At 42.6% G+C, this 26,396-nt stretch overlaps 1 protein-coding gene across 1 annotated transcript in view; it reads left to right on the forward strand.

Annotated features, from left to right (window-relative positions):
- pigg (phosphatidylinositol glycan anchor biosynthesis class G) overlaps nucleotides 1–26,396 on the forward strand; it is a 239,435-nt gene that overhangs the window by 86,795 nt on the left and 126,244 nt on the right. Inside the window, exon 6 of the mRNA XM_051658543.1 lies at nucleotides 10,263–10,475. Within this exon, the coding sequence (XP_051514503.1) occupies nucleotides 10,263–10,475 (213 nt within the window). The remainder of the gene's footprint in view (nucleotides 1–10,262; nucleotides 10,476–26,396) is intronic.

Consider the following 26,396-nt stretch of genomic DNA (forward strand, 5'->3'; position numbering starts at 1 on the left):
GTCAACGAGTAAAATTGACTAAAATTAATGAGTATGACATGATGAAATATTTAATATATTTAAAAGACATTTACATCTTAAGACAAAAATGATGACTAAAAATAAAAATAAAAACTGTGTGCAAATTAACATTGCCCACCAACATGCTGATAACTACCAAAATTCAGCTTATTCAAAAAAATCTGACAACTCAAGAAATCCTTATTTAAATGAGACTTGAAATCATCAGGTTATTCTCTGCTTTTGATGTCCAAATGTACACAGATATGCACACAACACTGGATAAGCCGGTAAGATTGCCTGTAGAGGTGTTTACATGCAACCTGACATCAGGGTAATTGGCAAAAATCTTTGTGTGCTCATGTTTTTTTTGCTTGAACTGTTTATGGACTTACCCAGCAGAGTCGGATCTACCGGGTGGCATAGGGTGGCAAATGCCACCCTAAGAAAAAGTACTGCCACCCCAGTAAGTATCCAAATGTATTATATATAGATGTAAGTATATTATTGTTGATTTTGACATTGTGTAGGGGTTTATTCATGTCAAATTTCCTAAACTCTCACCGAATGCACATATGACTACAGACCCATTGATTGATAACAGCAGTGGCCAATCCCGTGATTGTTTACAGCAGTGGCCAATCACAACATTGACCAATTGCCTACCTACTATTGCAGCGCGTGTACAGTGTTTGGGCTCTCGCAGCTTGATGAGCTTATTTCCTCAACAACAATGACCAATGATGAATTTCTCCGTTGTTTCCAAGTATTCATTGAATGATTTTTAGATACATCACTGTCAGTTATGGGTTGAGATGGGTGAGACGTGTCCTCACCACTTTTTGAAATAGCTGTCATCAGGTATGTGTATAATCCAGATGAAACATCTCCAGTTCTTGAGTTGGAGTTTCAGTTTCATCTGTGTGTGTTTTGACTGGCGATCCGGAGCTGGAATGTGTTATTTTGAATGTTATGATAAGTGTTGTCTGAATTTCAGAGTTCGCTGTTCTTTCATATACAGAACTGTCAATAAATGTGTCTGTGTTTCTGCTACTCTTGTCTCCCTGCATTTTTTAATTGCATTTTATTTTTAAACACCCATCCACTGATGTACAGATGCAATCTTGTTGTATTCAAATAAAAAGTAATATCTGGGTGAATTAGAATCCAAAACCTCTAAAAACTAAAGTTACCACTAGATCAGCCAGTCATGTTCTTAATCAAAGTGCTGATCTATGTATTCATCTGCTGATTAACAAAATCCCAAGACTGAAAGTAGCAGATGTAGAAATGAAATCACCATATTATTTGAAATATTTATTTGAGTGCTTGAATCAGTCATTAAGTATGACTGTTGATAAAACAGGTAATAATATTTTACTGTGCATAACATAATTAATATTCATGAGTTTTGCAGCACTGTACAATTTTCTATTCAGTTTATTTTTATTTAGACCTAACTGTGTGTTAATGTTCACTTTCAAATTAATTATTCCAGCTGTTACAAAGTTGATGGCCTACAGGACTTTATTAGCAGAATAACATGGGATATGCAAGCATTTCAATCCACGGGTACACTTAACAAAGGTGGTGACATTTAGTCCAGATTGCCGGTTCTATATGTGAAGCATAGGAACATTTAGAATTTGTTGATGTGTTTAATAGACAATGTCTTGGTGCTCTGGAGATAGAAATTTTGTTATTATTTTTTATTATGCATAAATATATATATTTTTTTAATGTTGGCAAATCAGAATCAAAATGGTTACTATGTAGTTCCTGTGGAAATGCAGTCGTATCACAAATTCATGGACATTTATAATATGATAGTGACTCCAATTAATGAACTTGTACTTGTTGCAGTGAAGCTTGTTACCTTAATCCAAAAGAACTACGCATCGGTGCTTGCTTTAGTGTTGCCACCCCATAAAAAAAAAATCTAGATTCGCCCGTTACCCAGATTAAGGAATACCATTTAAGGCGTTAGCATGACCACACATGTTGTTGGCTAATTTAGCATAATTGGTCGAGATTGTACATGTAAACACGATTAATGTTGCCAGTGAACCTTTCAGACATCAATAGGTAAATGACCTCTGTTATGATTGGTGATGGGTAAATTCAAGGTCCATAAATGTTTTTTACCTGTCTGTTTAACTCGTAAATACCTGAAGTCAATTGTCATTTTGTTGACTTTGTGCTTATGTTAGTGACATCATATGTATGACTTTTATACTTTTTGCAGCTTATTTTCAATAAATGGTTTGGGTGGACTGGGGAAGATTTGCTGTGAAATTTGCAATATGTCTACAACGCCTTTATTTCAAAAGATCATGATATGTTTCCATGATATGGCCCTCTTAAAGGTTAGTTCACCCAAAAATGGAAAAATAAGTACAATGGAAGAAAGAAAGTCATACAGGTTGAAAGCAACATGAGGGTGAGTAAATGATGACATAGTTTTCATTTTTGGGTGAACTATCCTTTAAACACAAACAATGTTGTCAAGTTTAAAACTAAAGTTCTACTGTAAGACTTTCTAGATTAGCTCTTTAATTTCTACATAGAGTCATGAAGCTGTTCTCTGTGCATTAAATCACAAATTTGCGTGAATGTCTGATTGCATTACAGGAATGCTGCCAAGAGTCGCTGGATAATTTTACGCCCCGAGGGTTTTAAATTGCGCACTGATTTATCTCTGTCTAATAATTTAGAGCATTAATTCATTTTTTCCCCACTGTTTCATAATGGATTAATTTGCATGAGTCCAGTGTGTAATTGATTTTGACACACGCACGCTATACACACACAGCTGGTGCAACTGATCGCGTGATGCAGTACACGCAGCCTGCACATGACTTGGATACACACACACACACACACACACTGACGTGCACAGAACGGGGGCAGCAGGGGTGCAAGCCCTTTTGGTCGTCCAGGGGAGAAATGTTAATAATTAAATTAAAATAGTTAAATAAAACAAAATGTAAATCTCATTATAATCTCACAATAACAGTAATAATGTGTTATTATGAGATTTATTTGTAAATCATGGGCGTATTAAAGAAAATTAAGCAAAGGTGCCTTTAAAAACGCGCGCTACAGAAGATTCCAATTGCAAGTGATCCTCCCAATGCTCTATAATCACTTTGAAGTGCAGAGTCCTTGAAGTGGGTACTCTGAAGAAAACATGGCATTACTGTATGAATGTACCCCTTGCTAACAGTCCTGTGGAAGGGCCCTTCGAGAAATGATAAATTTTTCCACTTTCGTTTTAGATGAGCCTTTGAGTGGCATCCCCTCCCACAGCAGTGCCTTTCAAGGAAGCAAAAATGCAGTTTTGAATTCCCTCCGGAGCATTGAAGTGCTGTTACCTCAGACAAGTAACAAGTCAGATAAAAAGTCCACTCCATGTATTGTGTTGTAAGTTCATCAAAAGAATAATACTCGATTGCTACTGCATTATCGACATCGCGCAACTGCAGTTTAGACAGATTTATTCATTATAATGGAGCAGTCGCGTCGCTTTCAGTGATATAAATTAAATTAGTCTTTTAGAGAATATTAACGTAAACTTAAGGACCTGTCAGGTTCAGCCAAAGCCAGTTTAGTTTTGTTGAAACTAATAAGCCATTAGACTAATCACTTTCAGAAAAATACCATTAGGCTACCACAGTACCGCAGCTCCCTATACTCATATTTCGCAGTCTGCATAGGGCACCAACTCCCTAGGGGGGCACCATCATACCCTCGGGGGGCACCAGAAACTCCACCGGCTTCCCTCACTCGCATGTTATACATTATTCAAGGACCCTGTATCAGTCACGGAACACAGTCTTTCGCTTTGCGCTCGCACTTTGCTCGCCTTCGCACTGTGCACCACGTTACCAGGGTCAGTGGTGGAAAGAGTCCTTATTTTTTTTACTTAAGTAAATGTAATGCTACTGAAGAAATAATTCGCTTGAGTACAAGTACTGAGAAATATTATGACTCAAGTAAGAGTAAATAAGTAGTTTGACAAAAAAACTACTCAAGTAATTACGTTACAAGTTACTTTGTGAAAATTATATTACATATAATATATACGTTTCCATTTTTTGAACACAAAGACATTTTTGTCTTCCTTTCACAAAAGATGCATTAAATTGATAAAAAAAATACTGCTAAAATCATTAATTGCAAATTATTATTACAGTTTAAAATAATTGTTTTAAGTGGTATAAACTTTTCTTTACCTGTGATGGCAAACATATACTGTGTCACATATTCCTTACAAAAGCATTCAAAGTGCTAATTTGGTACTCAAGAAAATTTCTTATTATTAGAACAATTGAAATTGGTTGCGCTACCATGCGGAAATCGCAATTCAGTGGGTTTTTTTCCCCATTTGCTGAGGTATTGAGTTCTTACAAGTTGCTTTACACTTGCAAGTAAAATTTTGGTTTTAAAAATAGGCAAAAAGAAACAAATTTCTCCTGAAATTCTATTTTCTCATTTTAGAGAGATGAAGGCTATTCCGCATTACTCTTTTGAAAAAATAATCTCTAACCAGGATAGAGAGGGAAGTGGACGGCCAGATGCACAAAAAAAAAAAAAAAAAAAAGCTTCTCAATGCCAAAGACCTGCATTGCAGCAAGAGGATTCCTGGACAAACAGAACATTTTAAGAATACAACATTTATTTAAATAGAAATAGCAATTTGTAACATTCTAAATGTCTCTAAATTGTCTCTAAATTACATTAATGTGCATTGTGACTGAAACACATTCCTATTTCAGGTTTATTCTCATTCACGTATGTCCAGATATTTTGGCTATTAAGTTAACATACTGTACAAACCTAATATAAAGCAATTATCCAGATATCCAGAATGATTATTAAGCAAACTGTCATCAACTCCTACATGCCAACTGAATAAAATAAGGCACAAATAAACATTTCACACATGTGCACTTTTGACCTCTAGCGTGTGAGGCTTTTCAGACAGATAAACAGCATCACATGACAGGGAATTACAGTACAGAACCGTGAGCGAGAGTGTCACCCAATAGGACAGTTTATTTTGAACAAGAGGGGCGAACGTTTACGGAATTTAATGCGGGAGTACAACACCGAACTGATGCGGATTGATAGATTCAGAAGCCCGTCTGTGCACGTGATGGTGCGAGGAACCGGACGTCTGGAAAAAAATCTATCAGATAATATTAATAAAACACGGGAACTCGTGGCGTAGGCATTTTTGTCCCCATATTTTGAATTTGGGGGATATTTTTGTCAGTTTCGTTGACATTTTTGCCCCGAGTCCCCGTTAATTTCCAACACTATTGGCATTTTATCTTTCTAAGGTATTTAAAAAGTTTGTTTTAGACATATAGTAGCAAGTAAACAAGATATCCCCACATATATGTAAAACTACATTGTGTTAATGTTTGACAGTTAAAACGTGGCCTACCTTAAAAACAAGTGAAGTTTGATCTGTGGTTAAATGTATTCAGACGGTTCTCTCGTACCTGAATGAACGGCTCCTTTCCAGAATAAAATGAAATATGCAGAAAAACTACACTACAGTTTTTGTGTAGTGACAGGGCAGAAAATCTTGGCGAAGCTAGAGAAGAGAGGACACCGGCGGCAGTTTATGAGAGCTGCTGTGTTCATTATGCTTTGCCCTGCAGGCTTCCGTGGTGCCGCGCACAGCACGTATTAGTTTATAAACAGATTTAGCACTTATAACTTTCTTCTTCCCAAAAATTCTGAAATATTATGTATTTTTTTTGTACTTTGTAATTGTGGTGAAAAATAACTGTAGCGAAGTTGAATACTTGATTTTTAATCAACTCAAGTAAAAGTAAAGGTCCTATTATTTATTTATACTTAAAAAAAAAGTTGGAAAATGTGAAAAATGTGCTCAAGTACTGTAACGAAAGTAGTTGTAATTCATTACTTTCCATCTCTGACCAGGGTAATGCCATGGTACTGAATGATTGATCATGTTCATATTTCATGATACTGTCATGGTACTCCAAGGTACTTTATAAAATACCATGGTTTTACTATGACTCATGTCATAAACATGGGGTTATCACAGACCATGTCTCAATATAAATAAACAAGTGTATTACCATGGTGCATTTTGTGAGAAATATAACAGAATAGACTTTGTGATGAAGGAAAAATTGAAAAAATTATGTGCAGTATATATACAGTGTGTGTGTGTGTGTGTGTATATATATATATACTCATATATTTTTTTTATTTTATTTTATTTTATTTTTTTTTAAATCAGTGTCCTTTTTATCCTTCCGCCCCTGTCCCTGCTAAGGTCTGTACACACACACACACACACACACACACACACACACTATACTTACGCCCTGGAGTGTGAAAGTCAGTGTGAGATAAGCTCATTATCCACTCCCCCCCCCCCCCTCTTTCTCTCTCTCTCTCTCTAAATGAAAGTGTGGAGTGACGGCGCATCTGTCGACAGCAGACTGTCAGGGTGAATGTGATAATTGTTTCTTTTCCTGTCTGATCTATTTTTGTGATCTCTTACTCATGTACACACTCACACACAGAGCAGCTCTCTCTCTCTCTCTCTCTCTCTCTCTCTCTCTGTACACTGGTAAGCTCAATCGACAGCATTAGTGGTTTAATGTTGATTACCACAAAAATAATTTCAACTAGTCCCTCCTTTGATTAATAAAAAAAAAAAAGAAGCAAAAATCAACGTTACAGTCTGGCACTTACTGTGGAAGTGAATTGGGCATATCTGTGGAGGATTTAAAGGTGGAAATGTGAAGCTTATAAAAGTATTTACATTAATTATTCTGTAAAAAAACAAAAAAACAAATTTGGATTGTTTGAGCTGTAAAGTTGTTTAAATCATTGTTTTTACTATCATTTTAGGGTAAACAGTGTTATGTCATTGTGGCAATACAGTGGTAAATATGGATATAACTTAAGAAAAGGTTAGTAAGTGGTTTTAAAATCATGTTTGCACGCATATTGTTTACATCTTTTGAAACAGTAGGTGTATCCCAAACTGCACACTTCTGCAGTATTCTACGCCATTTTGTAGCGTAAGTAGTGCGAGTAGTATGATTACACTGAAAATGTAGCAAAAAGAAGTGTAGCGGCAACACATCGCATGCATCTGAAACGTTACTTCTGTCAGCTGTTAAACGGCGACTGCTTCCGTGTAGTAAAAAAAAAAAAACGTTAAGTGTTCCATTTGGGACGATACCACACTTTGAAAATTCATACACTACATGGCTGAGTGCATAGTATATTTTGTAAGTGCATAGTGTGTTGTTTGGTACGATAGTGAGTATTTTAATGTTTATGGATTGGCCCCATTCACTTCCATTGTAAGTGCCTCTGTAATACAGATTTTTGTTTGTTTTTAAAGAAAAGGAGGGACGAGTTGAAATTATTTTTGTGATAATCAACATTACACCACAAACGCTGTCAAATGAGCTTAACTTGTATTGAACCTGGAATATTCCTTTAACATGCAAAGACAACAATATGTAAGCCATTCGTAGGTACATTTTCTTGAAAACTGTAAACAGTGGAAGCACTGTCTCTGTGGGTTTTTTTAATTAACAATTTTTATTGATTTCCTTCAACAAATTGAATAACCATAACAGAAAATATGGAATCAAATTATATCAAATTAAACACTTCCCCCCTGAAATGAGGGTGCTCAGGCCGACTTCCATCCCCTAAGAATAATCCGTCTGCAGATCATAACTCCGGCTAGGACCCAACTTTTTATGTATCTATTCCCTATATTATTGACCACCCCATCGCCTAAAATACAGAATCTGGGGCAAAATGAAATTTGAGTGTCCAATACGTCACACATAAAACTCTGAACCCTCAACCAAAATTCTTGGATTTTATCACACCACCAAAAAATATGGGTTGTGTTCCCATCTTCTGATTGGCATTGCCAGCAGGTGGGTGTGTCTTTAAGACCAAGCCTGTACAATCTAGAGGGGGTCCAATAGAATCAATGTAAAATCTTAAATTGCATAAGGTGCACCCTTGCATCTCTAGGTGCAGATTTGAAGTTTTTTAGAGTCCTAGCCCACACTCTCTCCTCCAATACCAAGTTTAAATCTTTCTCCCATAATCTCTTGATAGAAGTTAAAGTTCCATCCCCCAGACTCTGAATTAATAGGGAGTAATACACTGATGCCTCATGACCTTTTCCAAAAGCAGTAATCACCACTCCCAGAGTATCTGCCACTTTAAGGGGGTGTATGCTACTCCCAAAAATAGTACAGAGCAGGTGGCACAGCTGTAAATACCTAAAGAATTGAGACCTGGGAATCCCAAATTTTCAAAGGATCTCAACACTCCACTCTCATATAGGTCACCGAGCGTATTATCCTCCCTCACAATCCACTCTGTCCAGCAGAAAAGGGACTTATTAATACATAATTTTGGGTTCAGCCATATGCTCCAGGCAACATTTAAATAAATGTCTGAATTAAACACTCTGGACTCTTTTGTTCATACTGAGTACAAATGCAAGATAACGGGGTGTAACTTCTCTGATTAGTTTGATAGAAAGGCTTTGCAATGGCAAACTAGGGGCAAGAACTTCCTTTTCAATGCAAAACCAGGGAGGGGCTCTCTCAGGTGGAAGTGACCAATGAGCCAAATATCTGAGGCCGAATGCATAATAATAAAACAAAATCTTGGGTAGGACTAGCCCACCTTTGTCAATCGGCCTATGTAACTAACTGAAGTGTAATCTGGGATGTTTCCCATTCCAAATGAAGAACTTCGCTATGCCATCAAATTGCTTCAAATAAGAGAGGGGGACATCTATACGGAGAGACTGTAGCAGGAAGCTGAATTTTGAGCTTCCCAGTCATAGATAAATGTAATGAAGCCCACCTGTCCACATCTCTCGAAAACCTTTTTATTAAAGGTTCAAAATTAACTAACAATTAAATCACACAAATTTGCTGGGAATAAAATACCCAAATACTTAATGCCCTGTTTGGGCCACTGGAAGGCACCCAGCTGGAAAGCTGTTACTGGGCAGTACGCTGTCAGAGCCAAAGCTTCGGATTTAGACCAATTAACTCTGTATCCTGAGAACTTAGAATGAATAATTCTGTGGAGACAAGGCATAGATCTAGAAGGGTCGGAGACAAATAATAAAATATCATCAGTGTTAAGCAAAAGCTTATGCGCCATACCTCCCGCCACCACCCCTGGAAAATCATCTTCCTTTCTTATCGCGGCTGCTAATGGTTCCAGGGCAAGACAGAACAATAAGGGGGAAAGAGGGCAACCATGCCGGGTGCCCCTATCTAGAGTAAAATAATCTGAAATGAATCCATCCGTTTGAACCACTGCTACCGGGTGTCTATAAAGTAACTTAATCCAACCAATAAAATATTCCCGAACACGTACATTTCCAAAATCTTAATTTTTTTTAACATTTGCATTACATAACCAACTACATTTACAAAGTTGTTTGAGTGTGATCAAATTGTGCTGTAGCTCAATTGAGAGAGAGTGTTGCACTTGTGATGCAAAGGACCAGGGTACAAGTCCTGAAGAGCATGTGAGCATGTGAGCCAAAAGTGTCGTAGAAGCACCAAAAAATGACATGGTTGCTTCAGCAATTGTGATTTTCATCACACATTTTCTTTTTTATTTGCTGACCACTGTATGTATGTAACAAAATCTACTTAAGCTCTTAATTATATTGTGATGTTGAAAAGTTTACTGTCATATAACTGGACCTGAACTGAAAATGAACAACTTGATCACACGGGAAGTCGGCATGTTGTTTCCAAGAGTTCTGGCACCCTAGTATCAGTCACATTATGCTGACTCACTGACAAGCACCATCTGCTATCAGACAAGACAACTTGCTTCACAACTCACTTTTGGCACCCCTCCCTGAACAATACATCCGCAAAATGGAGCTCACATGTGCCCATACACCCAACAGCACTTACCGCTTTGGTTACTAGGAGTAGTGTTTCGTATCTCGATAAGCACAGAAAAGAAAAGTCAACCTGCTTTTTCCGATTTCACTGTGAGATCAGTCTCAAATGAAAGTGCTAAAATAAAGCAGCAATTTAATTCTCATTTTCCTCAAGTGAATGAACTGATTTTGTAAAACCCGAAAAAGTGCATGTGATGGGCAGAAATGTGCTGATGGGAGGGCTTGTAAAGAGATGCTGTTTTCAGGAGAGAGTCAGCGGTTAACGGCATGTGTCTTGCTGTTACAGCGGAATTCGAGGAACCAGACATTCTGGAGCAGGTCGACCTCACCCCCACCCTCGCCTTGGGTCTGGGGCTACCCATCTCACAGAACAGCGTGGGCCGTTTGATTCTTGCCGTGTTTGAGGAGATTTCTCTTAGAGAACAGCTCCGCCTTCTCCAACTAAACGGACACCAGCTCAACCGCCTCTTACAAGACAGTATCCCCACCTTCCACAAGGGTGAGTTCACTTAAAATAACATATGTGGATTTAGTAATGTAAAACTATGAATTGCTTTAAAAAAAACAAACAAAAAAAACAATTACCATGGTTTTACTACACTAACCTATTTTAACAATGATATTGGATTCCCTAGAAATAGTTTGCAAGAGAACACAACATATGCTTTCCAATGCTTAATGAAGCTTTGCCCAGAAAGGTCTTATCACTGGGCACTCCCAGAATATGTGCCAGTGATTGGCTTCCCGAAACCCACACTGTCTCCAACATTTGGTATTCCCCCCCCAATATGTGCTTTCTGTTTTGGTATAATAAATAATCGTATAAGGCACTTCCACCCGAACTCCCACCATATGTGAGAAGCAGTACATTTCCACGGGAATACATCAAGCCACTCCTCATTTGATATTAGAAAATTACCTTCTTTTTCCCATTTTTCTGTAATGTATTCTGTAGAGGGAGATTTTTTTGTCCTAAGGCCTTTATAAAATGTAGATATAACACCCTTATTTGGATCTTCTTGGTAGGCACCCATAAATATCCTCAATATTGTGTCATCAAAGTCTGTTTTATTTTTAATGTTATGTTCAAAATGATTACGTATTTGAAGATATCTATAAAAATCAGATTTCTCATGGCAATATTCTTTCTTCAAGCTTTCAAAGTCTTTTAAGTGTCCCTTTTCTGTAAGGGAATAGAATGTTGTTATTCCTTTTGAGATCCAGGACTTAAATCTATGATCCATTCTATTAGGCTTCAATTCAGGGTCATAGGCACACCATTTAATTCTTTGTAGTTTATGATCCAGTTTATATTCTTCTCTTACCGTATTCCAGATTTTTAATTGGGCCATGGGTTTTGCACCTTATCTATAAATCTTCCCAAATTTTTATGTGCCGATACTGCATGAATTGGGGGATCATTCATTATTGAAAGTTCAGTATCTTTCCACCTAGCCTGATATGTTGGGTTACATATATTAATTAAGGGTTTAGTCTGAGCTGCATAAAAATAATCCCTAAAATGGGGTAATGCCATTCCTCCTTCCTCCGTTGGGAGCTGTAGTGTTTTGAATTTGACCCTTGCCAAATAAATCTGAATCTGAAATTATCTTATTCAATTCGGACCATTGTTTCAAGGAAACTTCTACAGGGAGTGCTTGAAATAAGTAGAGATATCATGGAAGGATGTTCATCTTTACAGAGTCAATTCTATGACTGAGGCCAAGGGAAGAGATGGATTTCCATCTGTTTATGTCACCTTTAATTTTTGTTAAGAGGGGGTCAGAATTTATCTCTGCCAGTGTTGGGTTCCCTATCTGTCACTCACTCGATGTTGTGTCGATGTAGTGACACTAGGGGTCACTCTTGGGAGCCCGAAACACCTCTGATCTTTGAAAAAAGGCCAGTGGCAATTGGCGAGTGGTAATTGCATACCACTCCCCCAAACATACGGGTATAAAAGGAGCTGGTATGCAACCACTCATCCAGATTTTCTCTTCGGAGCCGAACGGTCGATGCTCACTGAGCTGAATTCCCACAGCTTTCATTCACCTCTGCTGTATCTGACGGCACATTTCAGCGGCCTCTTCCCCTCTGCACCAGTGCACTGGGTGTTTCGGCAGAAGTAAAAAGTATATTCTAAAAAGAGTATATTTCTCTAAAAGAGCGGCACATATGGAACATCTTTTTAAAGATGCCCTACCGTTTGTGTGTTATTCCTGGTTGCGATCATTATCTCTCGCCTTCTGATGGTCACGATCGCTGTCTTTCGTGTCTGGGCGCTACCTACGCGGAGACATCATTCATGGATGGGTCATGTCCTCATTGCGAGAACATGACCATGGCAACGTTGTGGTCCTTCGTAAGAAAGCAAGCCACCCCAGCGGCTCCCCACCTTGTTCCTTCTACCTACGAGTATGAGGCCAGCGTGGTTAGCACTGGGGGCAATTTGGGGACCTCAATGGGGCCACCTCCGCCGGGTATCCCCCCACAGACCTCCCATTCCCCAGCATGCTCGTTTGCCCCGATCGAGCTTCCGGATGAGTCCGCCGGCTTGTCTCAGGGCGAGTTCGACCTCTTGTTCAGAGCCCACGAAGGTGATGAGCTCTCGAGCGCAGCATTGGAGAGCGGGCTCATCCAGTCGGACGCGGAAACCTCAGCTGGGCTTCCCCCCTCGGGTACGGTCGCCCAGTCACAGGCTGACGCGGAGATGACGGACATGCTTTCCCAGGCAACCGTGAGCGAGTGGAACCCTCCGCTCTCCCCTGAACCCTCGCGGCTTGGTGATTGGTTCCTGGGCCCGTGGCGCCGCTCACAGCCAAACCCCGCCCCAGTTCCTTTCTTCCCGGAAGTGCACAAGGAGCTGACAAGGTCGTGGGAGGCACCTTTTACTGCCCGGTCCCGATCTTTCAGCTCCCCCACCCCCACTACCCTCGATGGTGGGGCGGCCAAGGGGTATTCTGTGATCCCCCCCGGTGGATAATGCTCTCGCGGTGCACCTATGCGTGCAGAGCGCCGCCACCTGGCACGGGTGCCTGAAGCTCCCGTCCAGGGCCTGTAGGTTTACGTCATCCCTGACGGCCAAGGCCTACGGTGCCGCTAGACAAGCCGCCTCCTCCCTGCACGCCATGGCTCTCCTGCAAGTCCACCAAGCCAGGGTGCTAAAGGAACTGCACGAGGGTAGTTCCGCCCCGGGATTGATGCAGGAACTGCACTTGGCAACCGACCTCACCCTCCGGGCGATGAAGGTCACGGCGTGGTCTCTTGGGTGGGCGATGTCCACCTTAGTGGTCCAGGAGCTCCACCTTTGGCTCAACCTGGTCGAGATGAGAGAGGCCAACAGGGCACGGTTCTTTGATGCCCCCATTTCCCAGGTTGGCCTGTTCGGCGACACCGTCGAGGACTTTGCCCAGCAGTTCTCGGCGGTGAAGCAGCAGACGGAAGCTATCCAACACATCCTGCCCTGGTGTGGCTCAAGATCCCAAACCCCATCTGATTGTCGCTAAGGGCGTCCTCCTGCGGTGACTGCACTGGCTCCGCCGTGGCCCGCCCCCACGGCCCGGCCCTGGCGTGGAGCCAACCGCAGGAAGCAGATGCCACCCGTCTCATGGCCGGCCGGCAAGTACCCGAGAAAGGCTTCAAAGCGCCCCTGAGACGGGTGACTCAGGGGCGAGGAAACCCGCTGCTCTGGAGCTGGTAAGCAGACCACTCCATCCCCCGTTGGAGTGCCGGGAGGAGAATCTTTTGTTACCTTTTCATTTAATTTCACCGCATGCCCAAGTGGCTGCGGTACCCAAAAGTTCAGCAAAAGAACGGTTTCCTTGTTCCCTGGGTCACATACCCGGTGCGCACGGCCGTCATCACGACCACCGTCCACCATTCCATTTCAGCAGGTTTGGCGCTCCAGCGGCAGCCTCCCTGCCCCTGCGCACCCAGCTGTGGCACAAATCCGCCCCCGAAGTTGACTCCAGCCAGGTCTCCTAAGCAATCAAATTAGCCCGGTTGCTAGGGAGGGTAGAGTCACATGGGGTAACCTCCTCGTGGTCGCTATAAGTTGGTTCATTCTCGGTGGGGCGCGTGGTGAGTTGAGCGTGGATGCCGCGGTGGATGGCATGAAGCCTCCACACGCGCTATGTCTCCGTGGCAACGCACTCAACAAGCCACGTGATAAGATGCACAGGTTGATGGTCTCAGATGCAGAGGCAATTGAGGCGAATCACTATGCCACCATGAGGACTTAGAGCGCATTGGGAATTGGGCATTTCAAATTGGGTGAAGAAAAAAAAATCCACCCCCGATGTGACGGTCTCCATGGGTCATGAGGACGAATCTCTTCCTCCCCCGTCCCAGGCTGTTCTGAGGGTGGTCACAAGGAGCTTTGATGTCCCTGAACGACGTGGCACCTCAGGGTCTGCCCCACCTGCCGGTATGTCCGACGGGATTCTCCCCTTGGTTCCCCTCGCCCGGAGCTTGGACGAGCTTTCCAACCCGTCGTGATGGCTGATCCGGACCGTCCGACTCGGCTATGCGATTCAGTTCGCCAGGCATCCGCCCAGGTTCAGCAGCATCCACTTCACTTCGGTGAAGGGCGAGAACGCCGCTACCTTGCGTGTGGAAATCGCTACTCTCCTATGGAAGGGTGCGATAGAGCCTGTCCCTCCTGCCAAGATGAAGAAGGGGTTTTACAGCACCTACTTCATTGTACCGAAGAAAGGCGGTGGGTTGCGGCCAATCTTGGACCTGCGAGTACTTAACCGGGCTTTACACAGACTCCTGTTCAAGATGCTGACGCAAAAATGCATTCTAGCGAGCGTCCGGCATCAAGATTGGTTGACTTCCACGTACTTCCACGTCTCGATTCTACCTCAACTCAGACCCTTCCTGCGGTTTGCATTCAAGGGTCAGGCGTATCAGTACAAGGTCCTCCCTTTCAGCCTGTCCTTGTCCCCTCGCGTTTTCATGAAGGTCGCAGTGGCAGCCCTTGCCCCGTTAAGGGAAGTGGGCATTCGCATCCTCAACTATCTCAACGACTGGCTAATCCTAGCTCACTCTCGGGATGTGTTGTGTGCGCACAGGGACCTGGTGCTCTCGCACCTCAGCTGACTAGGGCATCGAGTCAAATGGGAAAAGAGCAAGCTCCTCCCGGTTCAGAGCATCTCTTTTTTCGGCTTGGAGTTGGACTCAGTCTCGATGACGGCACGCCTCACGAACGAGCGCGCACAGTCGGCGCTGACCTGTTTGAAGGCGTTCAGACAGAAGACAGCAGTTCCACTGCAGCTGTTTCAGAGGCTCCTGGGGCATATGGCATCCTCAGCTGTGGCAACACCGCTCGGGTTGATGCATATGAGACTGCTTCAGCACTGGCTCCAGACTCGAGTCCCAAAATGGGCATGGCGCCGTGGGACACATTGCGTGGCCATCATGCCGATCTGTCACTGCCTCTTCAGCCCTTGAACCGACCTCACATTTCTAGGGATAGGCGTTCCCCTAGAGCAGGTCTTCAGGCGCGTCGTGGTTACGACAGACGCCTCCAAAATGGGCTGGGGCGCTGTATGCAATGGGCACGCAGCCGCCGGCTCCTGGGCGGGCCCGCGGCTATGTTGGCACATCAACTGCCTTGAGTTGTTGGCAATTCTGCTTGCCCTGCGGCGGTTTCGGTCATTGATCCAGGGCAAGCATGTGTTAGTTCGGACAGACAACACGGCAATGGTGGCATTCATCAACCATCAAGGCGGTTTACGCTCTCGTTGTATGTCTCAACTTGCCCGCCGTCTCCTCCTCTGGAGTCAGCAGGACCTCAAGTCACTGCGAGCCACTCACATCCCAGGCGACCTCAACACTGCAGCGGATGCGCTGTCATGACAGGTTCCCCTCAGGGGAGAGTGGAGACTCCACCCTCAGGTGGTCCAGCTGATTTGGAGTCGATTCGGGCAGGCACGGGTAGACCTGTTCACTTCCCGAGAATCCTCCCACTGCCCGCTCTGGTACACCCTGACCGAGGCACCTCTTGGTATAGACACGCTGGCACACAGCTGGCCCCCTGGACTACGCAAATATGCATTTCCCCCAGTGAGCCTACTTGCACAGACCCTGTGCAAGGTCAGGGAGGATGAGGAGCAGGTCGTCCTAGTAGCACCCTACTGGCCCACCCAGACATTGTTCTCGGACCTCACGCTCCTCACGACAACCCCCCCGGCGAATTCCCCTGAGGAAGAACCTTCTTTCTCAGGGACGGGGCACCATCTGGCACCCGTGACCAGACCTCTGGAATCTCCATGTCTGGCCCCTGGACGGGACACGGAAGACTTAAGTGGCCTACCACCCGTGGTGGTAGACACGATCACTCAGGCTAGGGCTCCCTCTACGAGGTGCCTGTATGCCTTGAAGTGGCATCTGTTCGCTAAGTGGTGTTCTTCCCGACGCGAAGACCCCCAGAGATGCACAGTTTGATCGGTGCTTTCCTTCCTGCAGGAGAGGTTGGAGGGGCAGCTGTCCCCCTCCACCTTGAAGGTGTATGTAGCTGCTATAGCGGCACACCACGACACAGTGGACGGTAAGTCCTTAGGGAAGCACGACCTGATCATCAGGTTCCTGAGAGGTGCCAGGAGGTTGAATCCCTCCAGACCACGCCTCATTCCCTCATGGGACCTCTCTGTAGTTCTTCAGGGTCTACGGAGAGCCCCCTTTGAGCCCCTGGTGTCAGCTGAGCTTAAGGCACTCTCTTTAAAGACTGCCCTCCTGACTGTGCTCACTTCCATCAAGAGGGTAGGAGACCTGCAAGCATTCTCTGTCAGCGAAACATGCGTGGAGTTCAGTCCGGGCTACTCTCACGTGATCATGAGACCCCGACTGGGCTATGTGCCCAAGATTCCCACGACCTCATTTAGGGATCAGGTGGTGAACCTGCAGGCGCTTCCCCAGGAGGAGGCAGACCCAGCCCTGATGTTGCTGTGTCCAGTGTGCGCTTTACGCATCTAATTGGATCGCACGCAGAGCTTTAGAGTCTCTGCGCACCTCTTTGTCTGCTTTGGTGGACAGCGGAAAGGAAGCGCTGTCTCCAAGCAGAGGATCGCCCACTGGGTCACTAATGCCATAGCAATGGCATATCATGCTCAGGACGTGCCGCCCCCTGCAGGGCTACGAGCCCATTCTACGAGGAGTGTGGTGGCCTCCTGGGCCTTGACCAGTGGCGCCTCTCTAACAGACATTTGCAGAGCAGCGGGCTTGGAAACACCCAACACCTTTGCAAGGGTCAACAATCTCCGGGTTGAGCCAGTTTCATCCCGTGTCTTGCTAGGTATGAACAGGTAAGTCCCGGACAGCTGGCTGGTGTATCGCTTGCGCATAGCGCCTTTTACCTCCCTTGAGCTGAAGACGTTTGCTGTTGACTCCCAGTAGTGTTCACAAAGTGTGTTCCCTGGATGACTTCCTCCTAGCCCTGTGGCAGACGAGTTTGCGGAGAAACTCGCTGCCGGCTCAGTACATGTGCTGACTAAGCCCTGTACTGGGGTTGGTGCTCCGCATGTGTTGGTTCCCCATAGGTGACCCCATGCAACGTATATCTTCTGCTAAATCGTTTCCCTGTTGGTAAACTGTGTCTTCCTTGGGCAGAGGCCCCTCTGCCCCAGTCACCATAATTGTAGAAACTCCTCCCCCGTTGGTTAGGACCTACCATGGGACTTCTCCACATGACACACTTCCGACAAGGCTCGGCAAGACCATGTGACATATTTCCACTCAAAACACTGCCCCCTGGTCATCTGGGTGGGGTGTGGTCTCCGCGGTGTCTTCCCCTTGGGAGTGACAGCCCCCCCGACGTAGACATTTGTGGCCCCAGTCGGTTAAAAAATTTCACTCTTTTTTGGGGAGAGAAAAAAGAGGATAAGAGGCCACGACTGGGCTAGCCTGTCCCTGTCTTTTGGGCAGTCGACTTGTCCCTGAAGGGCCGTTCGACACTCATAACAGCGTTGGGGGATGTTACGTGTTGGTCTGTTGCGCTGGCTACGAGGTACACAGTGGTCTACCCGTCTCGCCACGCCAGTTCACATAACACAGTTCAGCTAGTTGTGGCGTTCCAAGAGTGACCCCTAGTGTCACTACATCGACACAACTTCTCGTTCCCTCCATCAGGGAATGGACGATTTCTTTTGGTAGATGTATTCCTAAATATTTCAGTGAGTTCTGATCCCAATTAAAGTGGAATTTCTCTCTAGTGTGTTTTGACAGTGTATAATTAAGTCAAAATTTGCATTTTTTATGTTTAGTTTGTATCCTGCATATCTAGAAGGTTCATTAATTCAGGAAATGAGCTAGTGGGTTTACTTAAATAAATCAAAATATCATCAGCGTACAATGCCAATTTGTGGTCTTCTCCATTTATACAAATGCCTTTGATGCTTTCAGTCTGCCTTATCCACTGTGTGAGAAGCCTATATGAAGCGCAAAGAGTAACAGTGAAATCGGACACCCTGTCTTGATCCATGTTCTAAGATAATGGTGTCCGAGAGATACCCATTTATTTTTATCCGGGCTGATGGTTTATTATATAGTGTACGAATGCCACTAACAAAATTTTTGTGCATGTCAAATCTTTCAAGAACTTTATATAAGAAAGGCCAATTCACGGAGTCAAAAGCCTTCTCCGCATCCAAACTAATTATGAGGGCTTCAAGTTTGTCCTGTTGGATGTGATTTAATATGTGCAATGACCGTCTAATGTTATCATGAGTTTGTCTTTGAGAAATAAACCCAGTCTGATCATTATGTATAAGCTGGGGGAGAATCCTTTCCAGTCTTTTGGCAAGGATGGCTTTGTATAACTTGTAATCAATGTTCAGCACCGAAATTGGTCTATATGAACGGCATTCTAATTTGTCTTTTCCCTCTTTTGGGATAACTGAGATCACTGCCTCGCTCCATGATGGAGGCATTTTAGCCTCCATTAATTATGTATTGCAGGCCCAAAGGAGGCTTGGTATCAATTCAGGTCGAAAAGTCTTATACTACTCTGATGGAAAGCCATCTGGGCCAGGAAACTTATTCGCCTTGAGCCTGGAGATGGTGCTGTTTAACTCTGTCTCAGTTATTGCAGCTGTTAATGTTTGATTTTGTTCCCCTGATATAACTGGTAAGTTGAGAGCATCATGGAGCTTTCCGATTTGTTGCTCATCCTCAGCATGGTTGTGTGTACAATAATTTGTAGTACTTTCTAAATGTTTTTTGTATTTCATCTTGTTTATATTGTATAGTTTTAGAGTCCATGTCCCTTATTTTATATATTGTATTATCCGCTTTTGTTTTTGTAGCTTCGTTGCCAGAAGTTGAGTTGATTTTGAGCCTGATTCATAGTATTTCTGTTTTGTAAATATCATCTTTTTTCAATTTCCTGTGAATACAGTATATTTATTTCGTTTCTAATTTTCTTTATTTTTGTCATCAGATTTGGTTTTTGTTCCCTTTTATGTTGTGTCTCAAGATCTTTTAGTTCACTATTGAGACTCATTAGTCTTAATTGCTTTTTTACTTTTCATAGGCACAAAAGGATATAAATCTCCCCCTAATGACTGCTTTTAAGGCATTTTTATGTCTTCCCTCATTTGAGTTTGAAATTGTGGGTTATTAGGATGCTTGTATTTAGCCTCCACAGTGTTCTTCCTGGGTTATCACTAATATGTATAGTGCAAGAGAGAGGTGCATGATCAGACAAGTCAATAGATCACAGCTATGTATTCTATGGCGATCTCTCTTTAATACAAAAAAGTAGTCTTTCCTTGATTATACATTGTGAGGGTATGAATAAAAAGTGTAATCACAGCCTGATGGGTAAAAATCTCTCCAAAGATCTAATATGCCCAGTTCTGTCATTAGAACATAAATTTTTCTATGTAATGATGTGGCGGTCGAGTTTTTTGATGAATCCAATTTTTGGTTGAGATTAATGTTCCAGTCTCTGCCACATATAACAATTCCTGTGGCTCCTATCATTAAATCAGATATTTTCCTGTAAAAATCAAAATCACTTCCGGGGGGGCATAAATGTTACATAGTGTTATGGCAGTGTCATCTATTTTCCCTGAGACTATTATATATCTCCCTTCTTTGTCTGAGGCCTCTGAAAGATGTTCATATGATACTTTTTGTGATATTAAAATTGCTACACCTCTTCTATGGCCTGACTTATAAGATGAATAATACACCCTTGAAAATCCCATTCTCTTTAGTTTTTCATGTTCTGCTGGAGTGAGATGTGTCTCTTGTAGGAGCACAATCTGTGCATTTTCCCTTTTCATTTTTGACAGTATTTGACTTCTCTTAACTGGGTTCAAAATCCCATTCACATTGAATGTAATAACTAAGGATGTGCTTATTCATAGTCTTCTACATCAGTTAATATGATTGGAACTTCTCCCGATGTCTCTACTGGTATTAAATTTGTACACTAAGAGTACCTCTCCCAAGTAACAAACATTGAACGAGAACCAAGCTGAAACAATTTTAAACAAAACGCCACCGTAACAAATAGGAATAGTCATTTCCGGTGTTGAGGCTCGTTTCAAAGAGCCTTGTAGGGCTTCATAAAGTCAAAGCCCCCATAAGGGAAAGTCCCACTTTGTAACGGATGTGGGGCCCTACGATATGGTTGCATGCTAGTCCAAATAAAGTTGTAAATAGTTTAGTGAAAATAAAACAAATTGTGGACAACTCTCCAAATAACAAGTCCCGACTCATTCAATTAAATAGAGAATAGAACTGTAGGATTTACACATAAATGAATAAAGTTGCATGGCAATATTCTGGCCAAATATCCAAGATGGGGCGTAGCAGTGGGAATCAAATAAAACTTATCTGCATTTCCGACTCGAGTGTAAAACGTCAGACTCCTTTCGTGGGGATCATTTTCTGAATTTCTGTGTTCGGAGTTTTTCTTTATATTGAGAGTTGGGTTCTTGGGTTGTGTGCAGCCATCCGCTGCACCGGATTCCTTATCTCCACTCCGGTCGCGCCGTCTCCCCGCTAGCACAATACGACGATACTTGAACAAAAATGAGCTGCATGGTCGAGTTGCCAGAAAGAAGCCAATGCCACAAAAAAGCCTGGTTACAATATGCCCGACAACACCTTGACATGCCTCACAGATTCTGGCACGCTGTAATTTGGAGTGACGAGACCAAAATAGAGCTTTATGGTCACAACCATAAGCGCTATGTTTGGAGAGGGGTCAGCAAGTATTGTGCTCCTTGAAACAACCACACTGTCTTTTTCCAGAGCAGCCTGTATTTCTCCTGAGGTTACCTGTGGGTTTTTCTTTGTATCCCGAACAATTCTTCTGGCAGTTGTAGCTGAAATCTTTCTTGGTCTACCTGACCTTGGCTTGGTATCAAGAGATCCCCGAATTTTCCACTTCTTAATAAGTTATTGAACAGCACTGACTGGCATTTTCAAGGCTTTGGATATCTTTTTATATCCTTTTCCATCTTTATAAAGTTCCATTACCTTGTTACACAGGTCTTTTGACAGTTCTTTTCTGCTCCCCAAGGCTCAGTATCTAGCCTGCTCAGTGCATCCACATGAGAGCTAACAAACTCATTGACTGTTTATACACAGACACTAATTGCAATTTAACAAGCCACAGGTGTGGGAAATTAACCTTGAATTGCCATTTAAACCTGTGTGTGTCACCTTGTGTGTCTGTAACACAGCCTTTTCTGTTTGGTAATTGCACTACGTCATATGGTGATTTCGAATAATTGTTCAGCCCTAGATATGGATAAATCTGATGTAGTGTACACAAACACACACACATTAAATTTACTGTAGTTTTCAACCCAATTCACTTTCATTCTGTGCCATTTTACTGCTTTGTAACAACACCATGAAACGCTAACAGAATTCCCTGCATAAGAGCACAGGCATGGTCTTTGGAAGATTTAAATCCATATAAATAGAGAATTTATGCCCTTAAGCCCAATCCAAGATGTGTGTGTGTGTGTTTTTTTTTCCTCAGCTGTCTTTTTAGTCTCTCAGTCGTTTTTTTTTTTTTACACAGAAGGATGTCAGGCTCATTCACTTCATTGTGTCTGTGTGTGCGTGAGAGAGTCACACATCTTAGAATATTGAGGATTTTACTGGGCTGATTTACAGTATGTGTGTTTGATTTTATGAGTTTTAGTGTGTGATGATGATAATGTTTAACCTTTCAGTCACTCACATTCTTCTTTGTTTCTGTGGGCGTGAGTGTATGTTACTACATCACTGACATTAGGTGCATCTTAAACCGCACACTTCCACACTATTCTGTTATTTTGTAGTTTGAGTAGTATGTACACTGAAAATGCAACAAAAAGAAGTGTACTATGAGTACTTGGATGTTGCACTTGAACCGCCAAAATGGAGTGTGAAATGTTGGACACTTCATGCATTCAGCGCTCATGGCTTGCTGTACATAGTGGAAGGGGCGTAGTTACCTGGCTGCGTTGTTGGTCTGACAAAACAATTGTAAATAATGGAGAATGTAGCAACTAGCGAAACTCCAGTGAAGACAGCACTTTACAAATGTAAGTTGAATGCTTTACCATCACCCCATGCTGTGTGAATATGCACTTTATTTGAGAGACAAGTGTTGAACTGAGTTTGGCTAACGTGCTAAAACTAGCGGCACCACAGCACTTGTGTTTAAAAAAAAAAAACATAACTTCCATCAGCTGTTAACCGGTGAATATTTCCGTGTAAAAACAAATGTTAAGTGTTCCATTTGGGGCGATATTACACTTTGAAAATGCTACACTACATGACGGAGTATGTTGTAACATGTATATTGAACATGTATATTGTAAGTGCATAGTGTATAGTGCGTCATTTAGGACACAGCTATTGTCTTTTATGCGTGAACTAAAATAACTTTCTTATGTATTTAACTATAAAAGTAAATTTGTATAAAGTAATAGTATGTCAGCATTATGTATAATAGTCAATATAATTGGTCTTCTTTTTGCTCGTATTAGTGCATAGAGTGGGTGTGAAATCAAGTCAGTGCTCTGTGTACTTGTCAAAGTGTGCAAAGTATTTCACAGCATATGTGTGTGTGTGTGTGTGTGTGTGTGTGTAAGAGAGAGAGGGAGAGAGAGAGAGAGAGGTAGAGATCTTTAGGGAGTGCAGCAAGTGACTTCTGATCAAATAAACAGAACGCAGACCGCCCTGTGGGTTTCAAACATTACACAGCATACAGTATCTGAATTTGTGAGTGGCAGTTTTGGCCAATATGTGTAATTATGCAATGATGCACATACAGGTGCATCTCAATAAATTAGAATGTCGTGGAAAAGTTCATTTATTTCAGTAATTCAACTCAAATTGTGAAACTCGTGTATTAAATAAATTCAATGCACACAGACTGAAGTAGTTTAAGTCTTTGGTTCTTTTAATTGTGATAATTTTGGCTCACATTTAACAAAAACCCACCAATTCACTATCTCAAAAAATTAGAATACATCATAAGACCAATAAAAAAAATTTTTTTTAGTGAATTATTGGCCTTCTGGAAAGTATGTTCATTTACTGTATATGTACTCAATACTTGGTAGGGGCTCCTTTTGCTTTAATTACTGCCTCAGTTCGGCGTGGCATGGAGGTGATCAGTTTGTGGCACTGCTGAGGTGGTATGGAAGCCCAGGTTTCTTTGACAGTGGCCTTCAGCTCATCTGCATTTTTTGGTCTCTTGTTTCTCATTTTCCTCTTGACAATACCCCATAGATTCTCTATAGGGTTCAGGTCTGGTGAGTTTGCTGGCCAGTCAAGCACACCAACACCATGGTCATTTAACCAACTTTTGGTGCTTTTGTCAGTGTGGGCAGGTGCCAAATCCTGCTGGAAAATGAAATCAGCATCTTTAAAAAGCTGGTCAGCAGAAGGAAGCATGAAGTGCTCCAAAATGTCTTGGTAAACGGGTGCAGTGACTTTGGTTTTCAAAAAACACAGTGGACCAACACCAGCAGATGACATTGCACCCCAAATCATCACAGACTGTGGAAACTTAACACTGGACTTCAAGCAACTTGGGCTATGAGCTTCTCCACCCTTCCTCCAGACTCTAGGACCTTGGTTTCCAAATGAAATACAAAACTTGCTCTCATCTGAAAAGAGGACTTAGGACCACTGGGCAGCAGTCCAGTTCTTCTTCTCCTTAGCCCAGGTAAGATGCCTCTGACGTTGTCTGTGGTTCAGGAGTGGCTTACAAGAGGAATACGACAACTGTAGCCAAATTCCTTGACATGTCTGTGTGTGGTGGCTCTTGATGCCTTGACCCCAGCCTCAGTCCATTCCTTGTGAAGTTCACCCAAATTCTTGAATCGATTTTGCTTGACAATCCTCATAAGGCTGCGGTTCTCTCGGTTGGTTGTTCATCTTTTTCTTCCACACTTTTTCCTTCCACTCAACTTTCTGTTAACATGCTTGGATACAGCACTCTGTGAACAGCCAGCTTCTTTGGCAATGAATGTTTGTGGCTTACCCTCCTTGTGAAGGGTGTCAGTGATTGTCTTCTGGACAACTGTCAGATCAGCAGTCTTCCCCATGATTGTGTAGCCTAGTGAACCAAACTGAGAGACCATTTTGAAGGTTTAGGAAACCTTTGCAGGTGTTTTGAGTTGATTAGCTGATTGGCATGTTACCATATTCAAATTTTTTGAGATAGTGAATTGGTGGGTTTTTGTTAAATGTGAGCTAAAATCATCACAATTAAAAGAACCAAAGACTTAAACTACTTCAATCTGTGTGCATTGGATTTATTTAATACACGAGTTTCACAATTTGAGTTGAAATACTGAAATAAATGAACTTTTCCACGACATTCTAATTTATTGAGATGCACCTGTACTATTGGCATTACATACCTTTCCAGATGTGGCTTGAAAGTAAGTTGCTTTGTGCACATGAAATCTATGCTGAGGAGAAAGGGCAGGTACAACTGTTTGCCAGCACATAGATGTTTACAGTGAAATGTGTATCATTGAGAGTGATGAGCAAGACGGTCTTCCCTATAGCCTTACTTTCATGCTCATTAGCCATGATGAACTTCTGGCAGTCACTTCTGTTCAGTAACTGAACAGTGACTGCCCTTTTTATGTTGTTCCATAGGGTATTACGCATCAGTGTGAATGTACATCCAGTAACCAAGACAGCATATCCTTTGCGACCACGGATCTTCTCCGGCACCACCAGAAGAGTTGGAACGCTCAGCGCTAAGGCCATGTCAGCATCGCGTCCAAGGCCCTGACAATGGTCAAGTTTGTTGGCGTACTTTTTGGAAGTGCGATCAGCAGAGTTAGTCTGTTGTACACGGTTTCAATAATCTTTGGAGTAACTCCAGTCCCTCTCTGTCAGAAAGCCAATCTTAACCACCTATTCCACAGTGGTCACAATGACATGTAGGCTGCTAGCTAACCTGGGATTACAAGCTTCAAGGATACGCCACACTATCTCTTCTTCTAATATATCGGGTGTCCACTTCAAGCATAGGGTGCCGTGAGCATATGCAAAGTCCCTCAGGCATTGTGTGGGTGATTGTACATGTGAGCGGAGTTGTTCCTCAATTTCAGATTGATAGTCAGTGGGTAAGAATTCTTCAAGGAAAGCAACTTTAAACTCTCCCCAATTGGAGATCTTGCTGTGGGCGGCTAACCACCAGCTTCATGCTGGGCCTTTAAGAACAGCGTTGAGTGTACCTAAAAGCTCCATGTCAATTAGTGGTCTGAGCGTAAGGACGTTTTTACACTTCTTAATAAAATCAGCGACATCAGTGGAGCTCCTTGACTCACTGAACTGGGGAAATTCCATTCATGTGTGGTTTTACTGAGGCTGGATGTGCAGTTGTCCATTACAGAACCATTACAGGGTGACCAAAATGTAAAACATGTTACTATAGTTTACTTTTTCATCTGACGTTTGGGGCAGGGAACCAGGTGCAATGCAATGGAGCGACTAATGAGAAAAGCACTTCCATGTAAATGTGAGTTGTTGTCCTAATCAGCCTTGTCTACGACAAGCTACGGGCATTAGGACATTTATTTGGTCACTTGTGGACCAATACCCTATCAATACAATTGGTTTTGAAATTAGATGTTCAACAAGTACATAGGGTTTGTGTGCCCACATACTTTTGGCTTGTAGTGTAACATATCATTAAAGGTCAACACTCTCCTCAGAGTATTTCTCTATCTTTTCTTTCATTGCTGTATAATGCACAAGCAAACATTACCTCAACTCTCCATGTCTTTCTCTCTCTCTATTTCTCTTGTTAGGCTGTAGAAACTTCTCCATCATGCTTTTGCAGCCTAATGAAGCAGTTAATTAAACTGGCGCTGAATTATTGTAATTAAGAGAAGAATCATTCATCAGCTTTTTTTCATTGTTTGACCTGAAAACA

This window comes from Myxocyprinus asiaticus, chromosome 27, assembly GCF_019703515.2.
Source record: "Myxocyprinus asiaticus isolate MX2 ecotype Aquarium Trade chromosome 27, UBuf_Myxa_2, whole genome shotgun sequence".
NCBI lineage: Eukaryota > Metazoa > Chordata > Actinopteri > Cypriniformes > Catostomidae > Myxocyprinus > Myxocyprinus asiaticus.